The sequence below is a fragment of the Hemicordylus capensis genome, chromosome 8 (genome assembly GCF_027244095.1).
Source record: "Hemicordylus capensis ecotype Gifberg chromosome 8, rHemCap1.1.pri, whole genome shotgun sequence".
NCBI lineage: Eukaryota > Metazoa > Chordata > Lepidosauria > Squamata > Cordylidae > Hemicordylus > Hemicordylus capensis.
The window spans coordinates 7,299,192-7,323,564 of record NC_069664.1 but is presented as its reverse complement, the minus strand read 5'-3'; the positions used below and the strand labels follow the sequence as shown (position 1 = coordinate 7,323,564).

The following is a 24,373-nucleotide window of genomic DNA, read 5'->3' as shown; positions in this document are numbered from 1 at the left end:
CTTTAAAGCAGGCAGCCTGTCCCTGTATGCTTGTAAAAGTGTCTGCTCAAAGAAACACAGAATAACCCAGTGATGAACCTGAGTATGATGCAGACCTGCTATTACAAGATAAGTAGAAATGCAAATGTGATCAAATGATAAGAAGGGCTTCTCTGCCTTCTTAAAATGCTCTGCTTTCTTAGTTGTGTGCTGATGTGTAAATCTGCAGGTAAAACTCTGTTCTAAAGTAGGTTTAGACAACATTAAAAAGGCTTTTGAGCCGCTTGTGCATGTGCGTGTATAGGAGAGCAGAGAGACTTGTGCTTTTTCCTGTGCTGGGAGGGCCCTTTAAGAGAGGGGCAGTGTTCTCTCTAATTTCTTCCACCTGTGTGCAGAACAAGTTTTGTTCTGGGCGGCAGTATCAAAACAGTGCACGTGCATTCAAAGTGGGGTCTTCCTGATTCAACCTGAGTGGGATCTAAAATTAACTGAGTGGACCTTAAAAAAGGTGTGAGCGCGTGCATGCCTTAGAGGGAATACGGGAGAGGAGGGAGCCCACGCTTAAGAGTTCTATGGGCAAAGTGCTGGGCAGGGTTTCCCAGCAGTCTGTGCACATCTTCTGAAATGGTGCAGGGACTCAAGAGGGCTCAGTTTCCCTGACAGGAGTCCCCTTCCCCCACAACCTCACTGCTGGGCAAAGCGCAGTACTAACTGCATGGTGTGAGAGTGGTCCTCTTTGCATCCTGCCAGGCGGCCTGTGCAGAGTATTCAGCTTTGGCCAAAACTTCACACAGGTCCCACAGACAATTAACTAGAGGGCTGCACTTAGGGTTGATGGGTGTGTGGGTGGGTGGGTGTCCCCAGGCCTTACAATGAAGAGCACTGAAATGGCCTGTCCTGCTCCTCTGCCACTAAGGAGGACTGATTTGCAGAAATCAGCAGGTGAGGTGAAACTTTAATGGCAAGTTGCTAAATGTGACTCGCTGTAAACTGCAGTAGATAAGACTCGAGGCAGAGCCTACAGGAGGTGATAGCCCTGCCAATGAAGCTGCAGAGCAACCCAAAAGCTGCATCTTGGGTCTCTTGCAGCAACTGCAGAGGCGCAGTGGGAAAGGGGGAGCAAGAGGTCTTGCTTGGGGTTGCATGGCATGGAGTCATTCTGGAAGGGGAATGAATCCCATTCCAAAAAGAACAGAAGTGCCAGGAAAGTGCAGTGCAGACAGTTGGTTCTTACATTTGGGTCCCCCACATGTTGGACTGCAACTCCTGTCACACCCAGCAGCCTCTATGGGTATGGCCAGAGGATTCTGTCTGCTTCAAAAGTTTGTACATTTCTCTCTGACTGAAAATGCAACAAACATAAGGTAAGTAAAGGTAAAGTGTGCCGTCAAGTCAATTTCGACTCCTGGCGCCCACAGAGTCCTGTGGTTTTCTTTGGCAGAATGCAGGAGGGGTTTGCCATTGCCTCCTCCGGCGCGCAGTAAGTCTCTTTCAACATCTTCCTATATTGCTGCTGCTGCCTGCTATAGTACCTGCGGCAGCGGGATTCGAACCGGCAACCTTCTGTTTGCTAGTCAAGCATTTGCACTTAAGGTGACAAACAGAAGGCATATTCGTGTTATTTCTAGCAGGTCCAAAGTGCTCCACAGCTTGCATCGGCCACCCAGCCTTGTAACAGCCAGGATGCTCTGCCTCTCACTGGGGGCGGCAGTGAGGCTTCCTGAAGGCGTCCACGTGCGGCCCGTTAGTAGGGTCAGGTTTTGGCTGAAGAGGCTTCAAACGCCGCCGCTAGAGGCAATTTGTAGAGGCGAGGGGAGAGCCCGGGAGGCCCGCGTTTGCTCCCAGCTACGCGCACTTAACCGTTCAGAGAGCGAGCTCAAAACGACGAGTCGTCCGCCCCCGGGCCCCGGGAAGCGCAGGTCAGGTGCAGAAAGCGGAGCGTGCCCTGCTGCTGCCTCTGCGGAGGCTTCCCTTCGGAAGGGGCGCCGGGCCGAGGGTTCTCCTCCAGCCCCCGGAGGAATCCAGCGCGCCACACAGAAGAGGGTCGGCGGTAAGCAGAGCTGTGCGCGCTTACACGGGAGCAGCACGTCCCACTGCATTCGATGGGGCCGAATCCGCGTAAACCCAGCCAAGCCTCCTCCACGATTTTGTCCGCCCGGCCCGGCCCCTTCTCCCCCTGGCGGAGGGGGTCCTCGCCTCCCCTGGGAGTGTCCCTGGCGGCGCGTCATCCCGACCCCTCCCTGCTTAAATCACTGCAGCCGCCTCTCCCTCCCGCCCAGCCTCTCGCCTACCCGCACACGGAGAAGGACGAGGAAAGGTTCGCCAGGGGCTGACGGCGCCGCTTGGGTTGCCCCGTCCTGGAGGAGATGCTCGGCAGGCGGCGAATCTTCTCGGTGGAGCCGATCTGGAACCGGGGTAAGTTGTCCCTGGCGCACCATCTCCCCAGTTCTTGCCGCGCGAGGGCTCCGCGGTCGCGCTCCTGCCGTGCGTAAAGCGCAGTGTTGCTCCTGCTGCGCACGCGATCCTCTTCTCGCCCTTGTGCTGCGTTTTCCCGCCGGACGTGCCTCTTTAAGCCTCCCCCAAAATACGCTCTGCTGGGGAGCTTTCACTGCGGGGCGATTAAGGGTAGAAAGAGAGAGAGAAACAGAAACGGGGCAAAGCTTTCTTTGTGGAGAGAGATTCTGCTCACCTTTGCTTAATTTCGTCTAATATATATATATTTTAAAGGCTTTCTTCTAAAACTGAGTGTCTTATGGCATCTTAATAAATGTGTTGGTCTTTAAGGTACTACAGGACTCCTAGTTGTTTTCCCGAAAGGAAGAGACCAAGTTAAAAACTCTTATTTCATTCTGGAAAAGTGAAATTGATTTGTATGGGGCCAGGCCACTCTAAAAAAGAAGGATGGTTCTGAATGGCAATTGGATTGCATGTAAGGCAGTGTAATTCTTTTAGGATATCCCACTCTTTGCACACTGACTTACTCGGAAGTTGGGCTCAGAGGTAAAAGTCATGAGATCTGACTCTTGAGTAAACATGCAAACAAGCGTGTGTGTGTTAAATATGTGAGGTTTTTTTAAAATAAAAAAACCTTGTTAAATACTACTTATGCAAACATTGTGATAAATAGAAAAGCAACAAATACAGTTAGAAAAATAAAAATATGTGTTCATTTTAACCAAGTTGCATCTGCACTGCAGGCCACCAAAATACAAAGTGTTTTAGTATTCTGAGAAGGTCCCTTTAAACTGGGCTCTGTTGCTTTTTATACCATTCACACAATACAGATGCAAAGGTACATTTATTGTCATGGGTAAAAATGCCTTAGCTTTCCATTCGGTGCAAACAAGGGGAAGTCATCTCTCCCCCTCCCCCACTTTTTGTTTTTAGCAGTACCCCAGTTCTCATTATTTTGAAACAAACTGGCTCTGCTAAATATATGTATATTCATTTATATCCTGCCTTTCTTCCATCACAAAACTCTGCAGTAGCGTATGTGGGGTTCCCAGACAGGTTTTGATTGATGAACCCAGATATGCTTATCTTCATAGGAAACATAGGAAATTGCCATATACTGAGTCAGACCATTGGTCTATCTAGCTCAGTATTGTCTTCACAGACTGGCAGTGGCTTCTCCAAGGTGGCAGGCAGGAGTCTCTCTCAGCCCTGTCTTGGAGATGCCAGGGAGGGAACTTGGAACTTAGATGCTCTTCCCAAAGCAGCTCCATACCCTGAGGGGAATATCTTGCAGTGCTCACACATCAAGTCTCCCATTCAGATGCAACCAGGGAAGACTCTGCTTAGCTATGGGGACAAGCCATGCTTGCTACCACAAGACCAGCTCTCCTCTTCAAGTAAGGCAACTGTACAGCATACCCTGGGACCATGTATCTCTGGTTTTTTGTGGAGAAAAAGTTACAAAAGAGACAACTCCTCAAGGGCAGCTGGAGTGTGTGTGTGCGCGCACACACACACACACGTCCTTAGAGACTGATTTATTGGGCTGAAGCTTTTGTAGACTTTGAGCTCTTCATCAGACACAAGACATGTAGCAAATGATGTAAAAGATAAGCTTGGGACAATATTTGGGGGAAGAGTATCTGTCTTCAGTTCCAGCTCATGCAGTGGGCTGTTATGGGGTAGCTTATTAACTTGTGTGGTGTAGGGGGCAGAGTACCAAGACCTGGGTTCAAATTTCTGTTCAGTTGTAAAGCTGGGGGTGGCTGTCCTAAGGTCACCATCTCTCAGCCTATCCTACTTCACAGGCCAAACTGGATAACCCTCATATTATTATTTTTTTACATTTATATCCCACTCTTCCTCCAAAGAGCCCAGAGCGGTATACTACATACTTAGGTTTCTCCTCACAACAACCCTGTGAAGTAGGTTAGGCTGAGAGAGAAGTGACTGGCCCAGAGACATCCAGCTAGTATCGCGGCTGAATGGGGATTTGAACTCGGGTCTCCCTGGTCCTAGTCCAGCACTCTGGCTTACCACTACAGCACGCTGGCTTTCAGATAAAGTGTGCTGTCAAGTCAATTTTGACTCCTGGCGCCCACAGAGCCCTGTGGTTTTTCTTTGGTAGAATGGGTTTACCATTGCCGCCTCCTGCGCAGTGTGAGATTATGCCTTTCAGCATCTTCCTATATCGCTACTGCCAGATATAGTACCAGCTGGGATTCGAACCAGCAACCTTCTGCTTGTTAGTCAATCATTTCCCCGCTGCGCCACTTAAGAGTGCAATCCACAGCATTCCTCCCCCCTGATCCTTGATGGTGTCTGCCATGTGTTTCTTTTTAGATTGTGAGCCCTTTGGGTACAGGGAACCTTCTTCTTCTTCTTATTTTTCTATTTAAACTACTTTGAGAACTTTTTTTTTTTTTGGTTGAAAAGTGGTTATATGAGTAGTAGTAGTGGAATCTTGAAGTCCACCATGTGGATACAGATGCAAAATAATGGCTGGAACCAGTTACAAAATGGGGTAGCTGAGTGACACAGCTTTTACTTTTGCATAAAGAGGGTTTGAGGTTCTATTCCTGGCAGCATCTCCAGGTAGGGTTGGGAAAGACTCCTGCCCTGGAACCTTGGAGAGCTGCTACCAGTCAGTGTAGACAGTACAGAGCTAGATGGACAGACTCCTGGCTCTTGTGACTGGGATTGATGGGAGTTGTAGTCCAACAGCATCTGGGGACTCAAGGTTAAGAATCTCTGCTTTACAGAGCTGCTGTAAAGATTTCATCAAAATAAAGCACGTGAAATGCTTTTTTATTCAAAGTGTATGCAAATGTTGTGCATTGTTTTCAACTCTGTGTGGTCATTCCCTCTTCATACTTGGTGGAGAGGGAACCAGTTTATATCCTCACCTCTGCATGTTAACACAAGAAAAGGGTCTCTCTATGATAGGGGTTCTGGATCATCTGGATGACTCTACACACAACCATATGCACATGAAGGCTCTTTTTACACGTTCCAGGAAGGATAATGTCTCCCTTTGTGCATTCAATGTACTCATGGAGTGAATTGCTGAATAGGGCTTTTCAATGCCAGTTCTAGTCTGAGAAATGGAAATTTAAAGAACTGGAAAAGATGCAGAAGAGGGCAACCAGAATGATGGGGGGAGAGGCTAGAACACCTTCAATATGAGGCAAGGCTACACCACCTGGGGCGTTTTAGCCTAGAAAAAAGGCAACTAAGGGGAGACGGGACAGAGGTCTATAAAAGTATGTATGGTGTGGAGAGAGAAATTTCCCTCCTTCATAACTCTAGAACCAGGGGTCCATCCCATGAAACTGATTGCCAGGAAATCTAGAACCGACAAAAGGAAGCACTTGCTCACACAACACATAATTAACCTATGGAATCCTCTGTCACAAGATGTGGTGACAGGCAGCTACCAGCCTGGACAGCTTTAAGAGGGGCTAGACAAATTCATGGAGGGCAGGTCTATCAGTGGCTACTAGTTTGGTAGCTATAGGTCACCTCCAGCCTAAGAGGCAAGATGTCTCTAAATACCAGTTGCAAGGGAGCAACAGCAGGAGAGAGGGCATGCCTGTGGGCAACAGCAGGAGAGGGCATTCCTCCCCAGGCATGCCTCTTACCTGTGGGCTCCCCAGGGGGATCTGGTGGGCCTCTGTGTGAAACAGGATGCTGGACTAGATGGGTCTTGGGCCTCATCCAGCAGAGCTGCTGTTATGTTCTAATGCAAATGCTCTAAGAGAAAGCTATCTGGGGCTCATGCTTCTACTGCTACAATGGATATTTATCTACCATTCTTCAACCAAAGTTCTCAAAGCGGATTACATAGAAAAACTGGCCTCCTGCCCCGTCCCCAAAGGGCTCCCATTCTAAAAAGAAACATAAGGCAGATACCAGCAACAGCCACTGGAGGGATGCTGGGCTGGGGTTGGATAGGACCAGTTGCTCTCCCCCTGCTAAATAGAAGAGAATCACCACTTTAAAAGGTGTCTCTTTGCTCAGTTAGTGGGGGTGAATGATCCACAGGTCGCATGGATGTCTTGGGTGTGCAACAGATGTGTCTTGTGTTCTTTATTACATTTATAACCACCGTTATAAGGCAGCATACATGAGGTTCCCAGGTAGTCTCCCATCCAGTCACTGACCAGACTGAGAACTGGTCAGGAGAGGAGAGCTGGTCTTGTGGTAGCAAGCATGACTGGAAGATCTTCCCCTCAGGGGATGGAGCTGCTCTGGGAAGAGCAGAAGGTTCCAAGTTCCCTCCTGGCAGCATCTCCAAGATAGGGCTGAGAGAGACTCCTGCCTGCAACCTCGGAGAAGCTGCCGCCAGTCTGTGTAGACCAGGGATTCTCAACATTGGGTTCCCAGATGGTATTGGACTTCAACTCCCATAATCTCCAACCAAGGCTACTGGGGCTGGGGATTATGGGAGCTGGTCCAAAAACATCTGGGTACCCAACATTGAGAATCCCTGGTGTAGACAATACTAAGCTAGTTGGACCTATGGTCTGACTCGGTATAGGTCAGCTTCCTATGTTCCTATGTAACTGCTGAGCTTCGGAAAGGTGGCTGTATTGTGTTTGTCCTCAGACCGTGCTCTGGCACCTGAGAAACAAGCTTTCACTCACATTATATATCTATCTGTCTAATGTTTTCCTGCTAGCAAGCACACCTGCCTGCATGCCAAATGTGGGTCAGCTCCAGCCACCCTTCTGACAGGTTCGCTCTCCAGCCCATTTTGCTGAACTCGTTTCCAGAACCGGTTTGGCTTTGTGCTGCTGGTGACACGGCTCAACGCAGGGTGGGACAGGACTGTGTTTTCTTTGTTCAGATTCCCATAAATGGTCCTTCCATAAACAGAAAGGTGGGTTGAAAGGAGGAAGTTGTACTGGCGAGGTGGAGCTGCGTGGAGGACCTGGGCTTTGGCAGGACACTTCTTGTAAAATATAGTGTATATATAAAGTGCTGCATGGAACCATTGTCTTGATTTCATTGCCTTGGACTAGGCACACACTGCCAGCCTAGCCTACCTTACAAGGGTGGTTGTGTGACTAAAATGAGATAACCTCCATATGTGCTTCCCTGAGTTTCCTGGATGAAGGGTGAGATAACAGGCTGGTTCACATGGTCTTTAACAGGGTAGGACAAGCATCCTACCCAAGTTTGGGAGCTGTGCAGGTCTGTGCTTTAAAAAAAAAAAAGAGGAGGAGGGAGGAAGTGATCCTCTGGTCTGTTAGGCTCCATTGTGTAGGAGAGCTTTATCCTACTGAGCAGCTGTACCCAGCAAGAGGGGAAGAGAGTTGGTCTTGTGGTAGCAAGCATGACTTGTCCCCTTAGCTAAGCAGGGTCTGCCCTGGTTGCATATGAAAGGGTCTCCAGAAGTGTGAGCACTGTAAGCTGTTCCCTTCAGGGGATGGAGCCGCTCTGGGAAGAGCAGAAGGTTCAAAGTCCCCTCCCTGGCGGCATCTCCAAGATAAGAGCTGAGAGAGATTCCTGCCTGCAACCTTGGAGAAGCCACTGCCAGTCTGTGTAGACAATACTAAGCTAGATAGACCAATGGTCTGACTCAGTATATGGCAGCTTCCTATGTTCTTATGAGAGCCACACAGATGAACACATTCCCCCAACAAACCTTTTTTTTAAAAAAAGCAAACCATTACAAAACACAGAGTTTATTCTAAGCATTTCCCCCCAGCTGCACAAGAAACTGATGCAGCCTTCCATCCCCAATCGGTGAGGACCTCCACAACATTTACCTAATTAAAAAAGGAAACCCCAAAATTAAAATGTAACTTAGGGAAGGGAAAATGAACAGAGAACTTAAGAGAAAGAGGAACTAGGTTCCAAGTCCCCTCTCTGGCAGCATCTCCAAGATAGGGCCGAGAGAGATTCCTGCCTGCAACCTTGGAGAAGCCACTGCCAGTCTGTGTAGACAAAACTGAGTGAGATGGACCAAGGGTCTGACTCTGTATATGGCAGCTGCCTATGTTCCTATGAGGAGGAGGAGGGAAGGAAGGATAAGAAAATAAGAGAAAGAAGGAAAAAAGAAGGTGCCTTGCATAGAATTGATGGGATTCTCTTCCTTCGCAAACTATAGTTTAGGACTGAGACACTTCTCTCTCTCAAACCTTTCTGCAACATTGTTCCTTATTTAAAAAAACAAACAAACCCATATTCCCACTGCCAAAAATGTGTCCAGCTGCACATTATAGAATAAACCCTGACGAAACAGGAGCATGCACAGTTTCTGAACTTGGACAAGATTCTTGCCCTACCCTATCAAGGATCTTGTGAACCAGCCTCACCATTTGCATGTCTCCTAAGATGAGAATAGAGCAACAGAAAGTCGGTTACACAACCACCAGAGATTGTAAAGCAGTTCTTGGATTGGCCTGCCTCTAGCTGTAGGAGGAGGGTTGTGGGTTTTGAAGCTTGCCCTTGGAAGAAAAACACGATGTGTGCAGGCAAGGGTTGGAGAAATTGTCAGAGAGATGGGTTGGCTGAACTCTGACGTCCTAGATTTCATACTAGGAGGTTGGGAGGGGTGTTGTATGGGGACAATCAAAGAGGTAACCTTCCCTCCTCACAACTGAAGTGGTATAATTCATAAGAACATAGGAACCTGCCTTATAACGAGTCAGTTCATTGGTCCATCTAGCTCAGTATTGTCTATACCAGGGATCCTCAATGTTGGGCCCCCAGATGTTCTTGGACTTCAACTCCCATAATCCCCAGGCCCAGTGGCCTTTGGCTGGGGATTATGGGAGTTGAAGTCCAAGAACATCTGGGGGCCCAACGTTGAGGATCCCTGGTCTATACCAGGCCTGCTCAACTTCAGCCCTCCTGCAGATGGTGGCCTACAACTCCCATAATTCCTAGCTATTGGCTACTATGGCTGGGGATTGTGGGAGTTGTAGTCCAAAAAACAGCAGGGTGGGGGGAAGTCGAACAGGCCTGGTCTACATTGACTAGCGGCGGCTTCTCCAAGCTTACAAGCAGGAGTCTCTCCCAGCCCTAACTGGAGATGACAGAGAGGGGATTTGGAGCCTTCTGCATGCAAGCGTGTAAGTGCTCTTCCCAGAGGGGCCCCATCATCTAAAGGGATATCTTACAGTGCTCACATGCAGTCTTCCATTTGAATGCAAACCAGGGTGGACCCTGCTTAGCGAAGGGGGACAAGTCATGCTTGCTACCACCTAATGGCGCAGCAGGGAAATGACTTGACTAGCAAGCCAGAGGTTGCTGGTTTCGAATCCCTGCTGGTATGTTTCGCAGACTATGGGAAACACCTATATCGGGCAGCAGCATTATTATGGGTGGCCGCCCTCTTGAACTAACATAGGAAGCTGCCTTTTACCAAGTCAAACCATTGCACCATCTAGCTCAGCACTGTCTACGCTGGCAACAGTTCAGTGTGCAGTAGTGTAGTAGTAAAACTAGCTTTGCATGTAACCAGAAAAAGTTAAAATTTTGCAAAATTGTACATTTAGTCCCATGAAATTGCAAAAAGATCATCCAGCTGCTGAATAACCCATTCTCCTGTGGATGCAACCTTCTGCTCTTCCCAGAGCAGTTCCATCCTCTGAGGGGGATATCTTACAGTGCTCTACCAGCTGTCCATATGCAGGCAGAACAATATGGAAAGCATCTTACAGCTTTCTTATGCTGTACATTGTGTTTTGAAACTCTAAAGTAAAATTAAAAGAATTACTTAAGAAAACAATTTAAAGTTCCCAGAATTTGAAAATGCAATGCAGAGCAGGAGAAAACTGTCCAAGCTATTCCCTAGGTATGACACAGGATACTGTCCTCTGTGTGTAGATGAGGTCTAATTTAATTCTGCAAGAGTGGTTAGTACCCAAAGTTGGAAAGCAGGCACATGTACTACTCAATGGATAACATAGGGACATAGGAAGCTGCCTTCTACTGAGTCAGACCATTGGTCCCTCTCACTCAGTAATGTATACACAGACATTCTTCTCAAAGGTTGCAGGCAGGAATCTCTCTCAACCCTATCTTGGAGATGCTGCCAGGGTGGGAACTTGGAACATCCTGCTCTTCCCAGAGCGGCCCCATTATCCCCTAAGGGGAATATCTTACAATGCTCACACTTCTAGTCTCCTTTTCATATGCAACCAGGGTGGACCCTGCTTAGCTAAGAGGATAAGTCATGCTTGCTACCGCAAGACCAGCTCTCCTTGCCAGTTGGAGAGAGATGAGGTTTGGGTCCATGCCATCTGGAGAAGCTTCTCTTGCGGCTGCTAAGCCTTTGGTGATCAAACAGCCCATCTCTCATTTCCGTGGAGTACCTGCTTCATTCCCCTCCTCCACCACCACCTTTAAGCATTCCACTGACCCTGGAGAGAGCAGAGGCCCCCTTAGCAGAACAAGTGGGACGGGCGGCTCTGGATGGGGTTGTACTAGTTTCCTTCAATTACATTGTGCTATTACGTTCCAAATTGCAAGGTGATGGCAGATGCGTTCCTGCTTTTTGCCTTCTGTAAATAGCTATGCAGCCAACCCAGTTATCTCCCTGCAGGGCCTTCCTTGGGCAATGCATTCTTCCACACTTCAGTGGAACTGCACAGTCCAGCAGTGCTGATAAGAGGCTTAGATATAATTGTGTTCTCCGCATCCTAAAAAGAGAGGGTGAAATGATGGGTCATCCCTGTTGGACTGTGATGTGTACCTGTATTGGGGTGGTGTGGGGAATCGGGTATGTCAGAAGGCACCTTTTAAAGTGGTGATTCTCTTATATTTAGCAGGGAGAGAGCCAGGAGCATACATAACATAAATACAGCCCTGCTGGATCAGGCCCAAGGCCCATCTAGTCCAGCATCTTGTTTCACACAGTGGACCACTCGGAGCCTACAGGCAGGAGTTGAGGGCATGCCCCCTCTCCTGCTGTTACTCCCCTGCAACTGGTATTCAGAGGCATCCTGCCTCTGAGGCTGGAGGTGGCCTATAGCCCTGACTAGTAGCCGTTGATAGACCTCTCCTCCATGAAGTTAACCAAACCCCTCTTAAAGTCATCCAGGTTGTTGGCTGTCACTACATCTTGTGGCAGAGAATTCCACAAGTGGATTATGCGTTGTGTGAAAAAGTACCACCATTTGTTGGTCCTAGATTTCCTGTCCATCAATTTCATGGGATGACCCCTGGTACTGGTGTTATGTGAGACGGAGAAGAATTTCTCTCTATCTACTTTCTCCACACCATGCATGATTTGATAGACCTCTATTTCTAAACTAAAATGCCCCAGGTATTGTAGCCTTGCCTCATAAGGAAGGTGCTCTAGGCTCCTGGTCATCTTGGTTGCCCTCTTCTGCACTTTTCCCAGTTCTACAATCATGTCATTCTTTAGGTGCGGTGACCAGAATTGTACGCAGTACTCCAAGTGTTGCTGTACCATAGTTTTGTATAAGGGCATTATAATATTAGCGGTAAGGTTGGAGTAGGCCCTGGACAAAAGTGAGTGAGATGGATCTCTGTCCTCCCATTTTCTTCTAGAGGTGAGAGAGCGAAGAAAAGCTGTCACTCAGCTAGTGGCCCTCCTCTCCCACACAGGCTCAGGGACATTTGTTTCCCTCTCTTGTTCAGTTATAGCTACTTTGCCCCTGTGGGGAAACAACTTTCCCTATCCATCCCCAGCACAGCATCCTTCCAGGTTGTTGCTGGTGTCTACTTTCTGTCTTCTTTTTAGATTGTGAGGCCTTTTGGGACAGGGAACATAGGAAGCTGCCATATACCGAGTCAGGCCCTTGGTCCATCAAGCTCAGTATGGTCTACCTAGACTGGCAGCGGCTTCTCCAAGGTTGCAGGCAGGAGTCTCTCTCAGCCCTGTCTTGGAGATGCTGCCAGGGAGGGAACTTGGAACCTAGATGCTCTTCCCAGAGCAACCCCATCCCTTAAGGGGAATATCTTCCAGTGCTCACATGTAATCTCCCATTCAAATGCAAACCAGGGTAGACCCTGCTTAGCAAAGGGGACAGTTCATGCTTGCTTCTTGGCCCCTGCTAACTGAGCAATGCTCTCTTGCATAGCATTGAGTTCTGTAGGCTGTGTAGGCATCTGGCTCCTTGGCAGGCCAGGGCTGGACACAAACACGTCCCTTGTTGTTCTTGTTTCCCCCTCTGTGAGGAGCTGGTAATGGAGTGGGTTGAGAACCAAGCAGTCTGTCTCTGTGCATTCTGCTGCTGCTGTGCATGGGCAGAGGGCATGTGGCCCCTGCAGGAACCATGGGTGTATATGGGTGCTGGCATATCGGAGGAAATTGCTGATAGTAGTATGTAGGAGTTCACACACAGCCTGTGGAATTAAGTCCTGTCTTTGTGTATACTTGTAGCCAGAAGGGGAATTGAGGGCATGAAATTCCTGCCCAGATTTTGCCCTCCACTAAACCTCCCCCCACAAAAAATACAAATTAGATATCTGTTACCGAAGAGGGAGGTGGAGGCGTGGCCAGCATAGCACATTGAATTCCATAGGAACGTAGGAAGCTGCCTCCTACCGAGTCGGACCCTTGGTCCATCTAGCTCAGTATTGTCTACCCAGACTGGCAGCGGCTTCTCCTGCAGGCAGGAGTCTCTCTCAGCCCTATCTTGGAGATGCTGCCAGGAAGGGAACTTGGAACCTTTTGCATGCAAGCAGGTAAGCGCTCTTCCCAGAGCGGCCCCATCCTATAAAGGGAATATCTTGCGGTGCTCATACACGTAGTCTCCCATTCAAATGCAAACCAGGGCAGACCTTGCTTAGCAAAGGGGACAATTCATGCTTGCTACCACAAGACCAGTTCTCCCAAAGTACATTGAGGTATTGCAGTTAAGCCGATGTCTATATATCGTCAGCTGGTTAAAAGCCAAAAAAGTTAGATTAGCGAAGGCTAATTGAATTCCACAGTTAACTGAATCTTGGTGTTCTCTAGTATCTTTTCTTTGAAAGGCCAGTTTCTAGACCTCATAGTCTCTTACAGATGAGAACCTGCACCCCCCCCCCTTGTGCACTGATGGGTCCTGGAACAATAAGTGCTATTTCTAACAAGACAAATATATTCTGTGCTCCCACAATCTTCCCTCCTGCCCGACTCCCTTAAAAGTATGGTAGACACACTTAAATGGCTTCTGGCTGATTTGCCCAGATCTCTCAGTATTGATTCTATTTGTAGAATTTGGGGTTGGTTGAGACTGCCGAATGTCTCTTTCCATTCTCTTCTCCCATGGGACCCCCCCTGCCCTTATTTAGGCTTCACCGTGAACCCACTCTGTGCCTGAGTTGGAGAGGACTCCACCGACTCAGCAACAGTCTGGACTCCGTGCCTAGGAATTTATGTGTCATGGTGAGGATCTTTGTGTAAGCATTGCAAAATACATTGCACTCTAGAAGTGCTGTAGGAATGATACTGCCTGGAACAAAATGTCCCACAAGTGACCTAAGTGACCCAAAAATCTAGTATGTCTGGAACAGGCACCTTAGTCCAAAAGACGGGAAGTATACAGTTATTCTGAGGGATGACTGAACTCAGACTTGTCCTCTGCTAACCTGAAAAGTTGGGAGATATGTACAAGGAGAGGAGAGCTGGTCTTGTGGTAGCAAGCATGACTTGTCCCCTTAGCTAAGCGGGGTCCACCCTGGTTGCATATGAATGGGAGACTAGAAATGTGAGCCCTGGAAGATATTCCCCTTAAGGGATGGAGCCACTCTGGGAAGAGCAGAAGGTTCCAAGTTCCCTCCCTGGCGGCATCTCCAAGATAAGGCTGAGAGAGATTCCTGCCTGCAACCTTGGAGAAGCTGCTGCCAGTCTGTGAAGACAATACTGAGCTAGATAGACCAATGGTCTGACTCAGTATATGGCAACTTCCTATGTTTCTAAGAGACATGGGGCAAGTCTACTACAGATGTAAGAAGGATTAATAGTTCGTTCTCTTCTCCCCACTGCCCCCACCCCCAGCCTGGAACCTGGGAGGAGGGGGTGGATGTTAGGAGACAACTGAGAAGTCCTAGTTTGGAGTATCGGAAGCTAGCAGATGGGGGTCCATATCTAAATGCATTAAAGAGACCTAATACAAGTTCTTTATTAATTGTGTAGAGGCAGATAGATCGAATTTACAGAAATCTTGAGGTGCTGTGTGGTGTTTTGGGAGTCTTGGGGAAAACTGAAAAACTTTGCAGTCCTTACTTACCAAGCCTATAAAGTTTATTACCAGCTAGAAAACATGCATCACATTGTGTGTACTTTACTGATTAGCACAAGTATTCTTTGGCATATTTCCAGTCCAGATTTTTTAGTTGGATGTCTCCAGTGTTAGATGAAAGTGCCAAGCTAAGGCACCTAAATATGCCCATTGAACAGTGGTGAGGGAGAGTCAAAAACAGAAACCCTAAATGTTGTAAATGAAAAGGGAAGTTTAAAGGATTTGAACTTGGAAATGGAGTGCAGCAGTGGAAGAAACTTGATGTTTCTGTAAGAGAGAGCTGCGAAATGAAGTTCCCTATAGTAGTACAACTAACATCATTTCAGTGTGTGTGTAAAAAACACAAGCTGCTTGGGCCTCACTGACTTGACACAAAGCTCCCAGACCAAACCATGAAAGATATTAACATGCCATTTCGCAGGAAGTTTCTAGACCTCATACAAACTACCAAAGAAATGGGAAACCCTGGAAAAATTCATTAAGTTCCTGGAAAATGTGGGGAAACTCTTCTATCGGAAAGTGTGGGTTAGGGTTCCAACAAAGTATGACCGTTTTCTCGGGTATTTTTAGACGCAGAAAGTCCAGACTTCTTGGTACAGGAGTCATGCCTGCAAACAGCAAACCATTTTACTAGTATTTCATAAGAATCCTCCCCTCCACACAACTTCGAATTTTTCTCACTTTGGAACAGGGCGCAAGGAGGAATGGCCTAGAAAAGGTTGTTCTAATGTGAAGGCTTTTCTTGCTCTGTAAAGCTGACATGCAAGTAGCACCTGTTGAAACTCATGTGTCTGCTTATGTGTGTATTTATATTTATTTATCATATGAAAATGCAGAAGCCCTGTGGCCGGGCAGGGTTGCCAGATCACTGCCAAGGATCTCTCTTAGTGATCTTAATCTTAGTGAAGTTTAAGATCTCTCTTTAAATTTTTGGAGACAGCAGGAGACTATAAGGTTTTGCGCCTTCTCCTTTTGTTCCTCCATTGGTTTGTTCACTCTTCCCCTGTGCTTCCTTGAAACATAAAGTGGACAGGCAGGATCTCTGGGTTGTGAACTGCATCCAGTCAGCTGGGCTGACACTGTACAGGAAGAGCACAATATAGTGATCATGGGAGTCAGCTGGAAAGTTCAGATTTTCCTGGGTAACCTTGGGCAGGCCGTGGTCACTTCTCACCTGAAGTTGTGTTGGATGACCTATTTTACAGGGCTGGTGTAAGGTTGACTGGCCTGGGACATTCATATAATTGCTACGTGTTGCCTTTACTTAACCAAACTGCTTTTGAATACAGTGCAGTAAAACTTGGATCCCCAGAAGTGGTTGGACTACAACTCCCATCAGCCCTCTCCACAGTGGCCGAAATATGGGTCCAGATCTCCGTGCATTAGTGTTCCCTGTTGCAGTAGCAGCTCAGTGTTCTTTATTAATTGTGTAGAAGCAGACAGTGCAGATGTATAGAAATATTTGATATGTAGGCAGGGGCAGGCCAAGACATTTTGCTGCCCGAGGAGGGGGACATTATTATGCGGCCCCCCCATTTGTGGTGGCAACACGCGAGCACACTCATTCTGTGCCACCAAGGCAGGCAGTGGTGGTAGGGGGGTTCCTGGCTATGGTTGGGAGCGGAGAGAGAAGTGTGCCTTGGGTTGGCCGAGGAGGAGGAAATGAACAATGTATCCCGGGTGATTGCGGAAGAGCAGCGTCTGAATGGTGGGGTGGCACCCACTATGGCACGGAACTGGCATTTGTCGCTCCTGTGCCTGAGGCAACTATTTAGGAGAGGAGATCTGGCCTTGTGGTAGCAAGCATGACTTGTCCCCTTAGCTAAGCAGGTTCCACCCTGGTTGCATTTGAATGGGAGACTTGATGTGTGTGAGCACTGAAAGCTAAAAGATGGAGCCGCTCTGGGAAGAGCAGAAAGTCCCAAGTACCCTCCCTGGCAGCATCTTCAAGATAGGGATGAGAGAGATTCCTGCCTGCAACCTTGGAGAAGCTGCTGCCAATCTGTGCAGACAATACCGAGCTAGATAGACCAATGGTCTGACTCAGTATATGGCAACTTCCTGTGTTCCTATGTTATGCCCTGCCCCATAGGAGGGCCGCCCTGTATATAGTGTCATCAGCCGGCATGGCGCTTTATAAATCTCACTGCCCCATGGAGATTACAGTCTTAGGCTGTATTGACAAAAGCGTGTGTCTTAGTGGGCTAAGAAGAGTGTTTGTGGGGAAGCCCACATCAAAAATGGAGGCACATCTGTGGGTCAAAGCTGGGAAGCTTGCCTAAGACCTCTCACCATCATATTTGTTTTAAAGAGGATTGATTAGAAAGCCCACACCTTTTTGTGAAAGGAGGCCGGAGTGGGGTACCCTTTGTGCAACTTTCTTCCCAGGTTTCTCTCTCTAGCAAACATTTCCAGCCTCTCCCCTTTCTCTGCTGCTCCCTGTCTTGAAGCAAAAGGTAACTTTTGCTTGAGTCATCATACATGTATGAGGAATATTCTTGGAATGTGTATGTTGCAAGCTAGTCCCTTTCGCCAGGAGTTGGAGGAGCGAAGGGGAGGGACCAAGGCGGGGTTGTATGCTGAGTCGGTCTTCCGTTCAGCTAGTTTCAGGGGCTGGGCTTTCATTCTCTGGAGAAATGGGGGTGGCTTCTCTCTAACTATGCCTGCTTCCCTTCTGAACTACAGATCGTGCTTGGAAATCGGTAGAGAGCAGTGTGGTGTTAACCTCGGTCACTATGTATCGGAAGCTGCAGGACCCTCCGCCCGAGTGTGCGCTCGACCGAGAGCTGGCTGGCAAAATGGACAGGTGGGCTGAGGCCGAGTCCCCAACAGAGCCACCTGCTCACAAGGCCTTGCCCCACACACTGGACTTCTTACCCACAAGTGGACGGCTGCTCAAATCCGAATCGGAGGACTCCGGTGTGGAGATGGCCAGCAGCGATCACTCTCCTTCGACCCCGGTGGGCTCTGAGAAAAGCTTTTCCCTGGACTTTCTGGATGGATTCCAGCCTTCTACAGAAGACCCTCCTCCTTCTCCTCCCCCTCTGCCTCCCCATCCCATGCCTCATGAGAGCTGCCCCAAAGAAGAAGGGCTGGAGGAACCAGGACCTGTCCAGGATCGTGCCTACCACCGGAATCTGTCCATCAGCAAGAAGCTCGCCCAGGTAGTGCAGCGATCACAGAAGAACCGAGCTGGCCGGATATCCAGGCCACTGGGTCAGAGAGCCCGTAGTCTGGTGGACTCGGAAGGATTTAAATCCGATTGTTTGCACCACTCCGTGAATGTGGACGGAGAAGTGGATGCTGCTGCTGCTGCTCCTCTGGGAGGATGTTGGGCTCTCTCTGGCTGCAGCACCCCAGAGGAACAGAGCACTGAAGAAGAGGTCAGTGGAAGCTGAAGAGCCAAGCCACAGCTTAGTGTGGCCTGGGAAATGTTGCTTCTTCCTCTTGTCCAGAATCTTTTTGCAATGGGCTCGCTTTTTTTCATGCCAGGGTTGTCTTCTATCTGAGGGAGGGAGATACTTTTTCTCATGAAGCATTTTGTGATACAAATGGGGGTCTAAAATGGGGTTTGTAGAGCCAAAATGCATCTCTTGGATGATAGACACCCTTTGAGAGTGCCGGGAACATGACTGCATGGATTTTAGCATGCTTTCCTGCTGTGACCTCATCTCTCCGCCTACTGGCTAGGTGGGGTGGTTTCGTATGGGAAATGCTCTTCATTCCACCCTATGACGATACCTTGCATAATTGCCTCTTTCTGGAATGTGAGACTGCCCTTGCCCTCGTAACAGCTTACACACGGTGTGCTGCTTTTTCTCCTGACCTGATTCTTAGCGGGAGGTGCTGGGATTATAAGGTCCCGTCTGGAATCCAGAATTTAACACCTCTGAGTTATAGTTGCTCATAGACCTGTTTAACAGTCCTGAGTTGTTGGCTTCCCGCCAGAATATGGCAGGAATCTAAAGGCCCCACGGGGGTAAATGCAGATCTGACCTGCCACGGGTTGCAGAATGCAGTGCCAGCTCCTTCAGAGGCTGCCGGATTATATTGTGGCAGGTGCAAATGCAGTGGCCGACGGCCCAATCCCGTGCATGTTTACTCAGAAGTAAGTCCTGCCGAGTTCACACTGGGATAGTCCGGTGGCTAGAGGCTGCCTCCAGCCTCAGAGGCAAGATGCCTCTCAATACCACGGGTGGGCCACTGTGTGAAACAGGATGCTGGACTGGATGGGCTGCCTTGGGCCTGATCCAGGAGGGCTGCCCTTATAGATTTACTCTTGCGTAGGTGTGCATAGGGTTGCAACTGGTGAGCAGGTAGTTCAGACCTTGCCCTCGCCAGTAGTTTTGTTTGGTGACTATCAGCAGATCTTTCTTGTTTAGCTGCCATTAGGATGATACTGTCTGCTTTGCAGAGTTGTTAGGGAAGGGGCCATAGCTCAGTGGCGAAGCATCTGCTTTGCATGCAGAAGGTCCCAGGTTCAATCCCTGACAACAGGGTGGATAAAAATCAATGATTTTTTTAAAAATTTAAATCGAATTTTTAAAAATAAAATGCTTTTTGAGGAAAAAAAATCTATCTAAAGATAGTTTTCTATTTAAGATACATTTATAGTCCAAAGGCTATTCATCATGAAATAAGGATTAGTTTTTATTATGTAGCATGAGGCTGTATACATGCAAAGTTTAAATTTTTTGGTAAATGAATTCCATTAATCCATTCACAGTGTCATGCTCTTCCAGAGGTTTCTGTAAGATTATTTTGGGCGATTTTTCTATCTAGAAGAGGACCAAAAATGAAATCATCTGGTTGTAAATATTAAGATTATACCAGCAAGAATGTCTTTATGTAAAAAAACCCCATGATTTAAATCTAGTCTTACAGACTAGTGATTTAAATCAGATCCACCCTGCCCGTCAGCATATCCAGGTAGGGCTGGGAAATACTCCTGTCTAAAACCTTGGAGAGCTGCTGCCAGTCAGTGTAGACAATACTGAGCTAGATGGACCAAGGGTCTGACTCGGTAGAAGTCTGTGTTCCTGTTAAAACATGAGAGAATGCATGTGAAGTGCTTTGAATACTAAATGACATTGGTGGCTCCCCCCCCCTTTTTTCTTTTTCTTTTTCTTTTTCTTTCTTTTTTGAGAATATGATAATATATATGTTTGAAGAGTCCCTTCTGTTCAACAGTTACTTTCCATGACAGTAAAGATAAAGCAGGAACAACATTACTAGCATTTATCCACATCCACAGGGTATTTGGGCCTTTTTGGCAAAGGGTCTGGAATCCTCTTCTAGGTATCATCCACACCTGCCCCCATTTTCTGAGCAGAAAACTTAACTCTCATACACTTGACTATACATAATTCATATTCTTATTCTGGTGGTTCATCAGGGGATTTTGAACAATTGAGCTGCAAAGTTCCCATATGCTCTTCCTGGGAAAGCACATGGGGCGTCCTGTGGCCATCTTGGACTCCCCACCAGCGTTCTCTCTAATTTTTTCCATCTGTGTGCGGAATGAGTTTTGTTCTGGGCGGGAGCATCAAGGCAGTGCATGCGCACATGAGCATTCAGAGTGGGGCCCTCCTGATTCAACCTGAGCGGGATCTAAAATTAACTGAGCGGGCATGAAAAACCTTGTGAGCGCAGGCATGTGTGCACGCCTTAGAGGGAACACTGCTCCCCACTGGTGTAAGACCGTTGGATAAATGTCGGGGTGTTTGTCCTGGTGCCTCAACTGTGGTCATTTGAGACCAGAAGAGCTCTCTGTTCAAGCTGTGTGCATTGGGCAACTTTGAAGTTTCTGGCTGTGATTGAGTTCAGGCAGTTACTTCTGTACAATACAAGGATTTTGCTGGGAGGGAGTGAATCAGTGTTGGAAAGGAAGGAATGCTGCAGATGGGGGCCTTTGCTCAGAGCCTTGATCATTCTTGCGTGCCATTGGTACCTACTCTCATGCCAATTTGAAGCTATCGATGACAACAGGGTTCTCAGCCTTGGGCCCCCAGATGTTGCTGGACTACAGTGACTGAAGGCTGAGAATCTCCAATTTAGAAGAATATTTATTTATTTATTTTATTTTATTTACATTTTATATCCCGCTCTTCCTCCAAGGAGCCCAGAGCAGTGTACTACATACTTAAGTTCACAACAACCTTGTGAAGTAAGCTAGGCTGAGAGAGAAGTGACCCAGAGTCACCCTGCAAGTATGATGGCTGAATGGGGATTTGAACTCGGGTCTCCCCGGTCCTTGTCCAGCACTCTAACCACTACACCACCCTGGCTCAGTATGTACCTATACAGGTTCAGGAGAGCTAGAAAACTCCATAACGGGTGCATTGCAAAATAGGACCCTCAAAATGCATTGCACAGCACGGGGGCGGCGAGGTGGCAGTGGCAGAAGGTGCAACAAATTGCGTTCTTGGATGAGCAAGTTGTGCCCCATGTTGGATTTCTGAAACAGAACTGGCAGGCAGATGGAGGGAGCAACTTATTTGTCTGAGGCAGTGTTTTTTCCATCTGTGTGCGGATTGTGTTTTGTTCTGGGTGGCAGTATAAAGGCAGTGTGCGTGCAGATGCATTCAGAGCAATGTTCCCTCTTACAGGGATTCCCAGATGTTGACTACAACCCCCAGAATCCCCAAGCAAAAGCCATTGCAGCTGGGGATTCCGGGAGTTGTAGTCAGCAACATCTGGGAATCCCTGTTAGAGGGAGCACTGATTCAAGAGTAGGGCCTTCCTGATTCAACCTGAGCAGGATCTAAAATTAACTGAGCGGACATAAAAAAAACATGTGAGCATGTGCACGCCTTAGAGGGAACACTGTTTTAAGTGGTATTTGCCCCCCTTATGAAGAGATCTCTGCTTTTAACAGCAGAGATGGGTTTTCTGGAAAACTTTCTGGTGGGAAATTTCCAAACAAATTTTCCCCTCATTTACATAAAATATGCTTACTTTTTCTCCAAAACTACAAATTGTTCTGTCCTAAATAGATTATGTTCTGATTTGGCATGTTGCTTGGCCTGTTTATGCAGTAAAACAAACACCTCAACCATATTGATTTCCCACACTGTATCTCAAAAGTTTTTCAGGTAATGAAATGGTTGGACTGAAATATTTGATGAGTATGAGTGGGGTCAATAAAGACACTTCATGTCCTTTAATTCTTATACTGAAACAAATCCAAAGTTTTCTGTGGAAAGTAGGTTTTTTAAAAAAATTGGAATACTCAATAAATAAGTGAAAACATGTACCTTCTTATACACTTCCTAAGTATAATCACCTGAAAACCATTAATTACTACTTTGAAACCGCTAACCTTCCTAATATGGCATTGACATCCATTCATTGGTACTACTGAATTTTTTGAAACAATGCTGGACATCTGGACTAGCATTGCAGAATGGGCTTGAGAGGAAAGAAGTTGGCTTCAGCATACATGTTGACTGGCAAAATTGCATGGATCCACGCACTCCCAGTCAGCCAGAGACCAACAGCCTTCCAGATGTTTCCCCAGATTGTACATCTGGATTGTTAATGGTCCCAAATACAGCACTAGTAGAATAAAGCAATGCACTTCAAATAAAATAAAATAAAATGCAAATTTGTGTGATTTGAAGTGTTAACTTGCAATTCCAGGGTTTCAGCTGCAGACGTTGAGGTGCGCAAAGGACAAAGATTGCAGGGGTCAACTTTAAGGCTATTTCTGTCTGCTCCAGGGACAGAGATGTGGCTGTCAAGCCTTGCTCAGGGCCAGCATTATTTCAGTATAGTTCAGTCTCTGGTACTAGTTTCCCCCAGAGCCTTAATCTCCCTCTCCTTCCAGGAAACTGGGAGAACTGTGCTGGGACAGCCAGAGAGGATCAGTGCCAACCACTGGGGAGGAACATAGGAAGCTGCCATATACTGAATCAGACCATAGGTCCATCTAGCTCACTATTGTGTACACAGACTGGCAGCGGCTTCTCCAAGGTTGCAGGCAGGAATCTCTCTCAGCCCTGTCTTGGAGAAGCCAAGGAAAGAACTTGGAACTTAGATGCTCTTCCCAGAGTGGCTCCATCCCCTGAGGGGAATATCTTCCAGTGCTCACACTTCTAGTCTCCCATTAAGATGCAACCAGGGCAGACACTGCTTAGCTAAGGGGTCAAGTTATGCTTGCTACCAGAAGACTAGCTCTCCTAGTCTTGGTGCTGAACATGGGTGTTGAGAAATTTCCTGGATTAGTAACAGTATACTAGTAACAGTGTTCCCTGTAACAGGGATTCCCAGATGTTGCTGACTACAACTCCCATCACCTCCAGCTATAGTGGCCTTTGGCTGGGGATGATGGGATTTGTAGTCATCAACATGTGGGAATCCCTGTTAACGGGGAGAGCTGATAATCCTAATTGTGACTAAGAGCCATTCTGTGTGGCACTGCGATTGAATACTCCCCTGGATTCTAATAGAAGAACCTCCCTGTACCTAGAAAACTAGCATGGCAAGGAAAAGGCTAGTCTAAACTTGTTGTCCCTGACTTCTAGTTTTCTATATATAGGAACTGTTCTCCCCACCCCACCACCGTGGGAGGAGCATTCAGTCATGCCATTTCTCCATCCTTGATCTTGAGTGGCACAATAATCCAGGAACAATTCCACCCCATCGTGAGCTCTGTGCCTAAGCTGGGCTTGAGTTGCAGTAGCTGCAGTATTTATGGGAATGCTCAGAGTGTTGTTCAGAGGCATGGTGTACTGAAACGACCTCCTTCTTCCCCCAGGCACAAGACGGACATTCGCTTACCATGCCTGGGCAGGGCCTGCGGTACCTAGAGCACATCTGCCAGATGCTGGAGAAGATTGCCCAGCTGCAACAGGCCAACTTGAGGCTCCAGCATCAGCATCGGGTCATGGAGTGCCAGATCCGGGCCCAGGAATCTGGGAATGTAAGGGAATGGGCTAGGGCCAGGGCTAGGACTGTAAGCACAGTTACCAGGGAGTAAACCCCAATTGGAAACTGGTGGGTCTTGATTCTGCGTTCACATGTTGTTGGTCATTTGCAAATCCACTTGCCAGCTCGCCAATGGCAAGTGCCCCCTGCCCTCTGGGTAACCCCAGATCCCTGGCAAGCAGCCCTCTGGTGAACAGGATACCCAGCATAACACAGTTCTCCTCCCCAGAAGTCCACTGCTGTTTTTGAGAAGGCAAGAAATGGCAGGAATCCCTTTGGGGCAGTATGAGAGGGTGTCCCCCTGTTGCTTACCAACTCCATCTCCCAGTGCAAGTGACAGAAGACCCACTTCTCTCCGAAGTTAGAAAAGGAGCTGAGGGGACTGGAGACGGCCAAAATAATAGCTGGCTAGTGAGCTAAGCCTAAATTTTTTGATCCCAGTATATTGTATCTAGCCACCTAATGGTGCAGTGGGGAAATGACTTGCCTAGTAAGCCAGAAGTTGCCAGTTAAAATCCCCATTGGTATGTTTCCCAGACTATGGGAAACACCTATATTGGGTAGCAGCGATATAGGAAGGTGCTGAAAGGGATCATCTCATACTGTGAGGGAGATGGCAATGGTCAACTCCTCCTGTATTCTACCAAAGACAACCACAGGGCTCTGTGGTCGCCAGGAGTCGACACCGACTCAACGGCACGCTTTATATTGTATCTAGCAGAGCTAAATGCTTTTTTTCCGGAGGGGAATACGAGTCAGCTGAGGTGTTCAGTTCCATCTGGAGTAGGGCTGCTCAGTTTTGG

General features: G+C 47.7%; 1 protein-coding gene across 4 annotated transcripts in view; it reads left to right on the top strand.

Moving 5' to 3' along the window:
* The window catches only part of C8H8orf58 (chromosome 8 C8orf58 homolog), a 49,488-nt gene that overhangs the window by 12,424 nt on the left and 12,691 nt on the right, over positions 1-24,373 (top strand). For 2 of the 4 annotated variants that reach the window (XR_008311016.1, XM_053269471.1), the window contains exons 2-4: positions 1,608-2,394; positions 17,328-18,025; positions 23,401-23,565. Coding sequence is in view for 3 of the 4 variants with exons in the window: in XM_053269471.1 (XP_053125446.1) it covers positions 2,346-2,394; positions 17,328-18,025; positions 23,401-23,565 (912 nt within the window). In the remaining variant the exon portion in view is untranslated. The remainder of the gene's footprint in view (positions 1-1,607; positions 2,395-17,327; positions 18,026-23,400; positions 23,566-24,373) is intronic. The other 2 variants (XM_053269470.1, XM_053269472.1) reach the window with 2 other exon arrangements.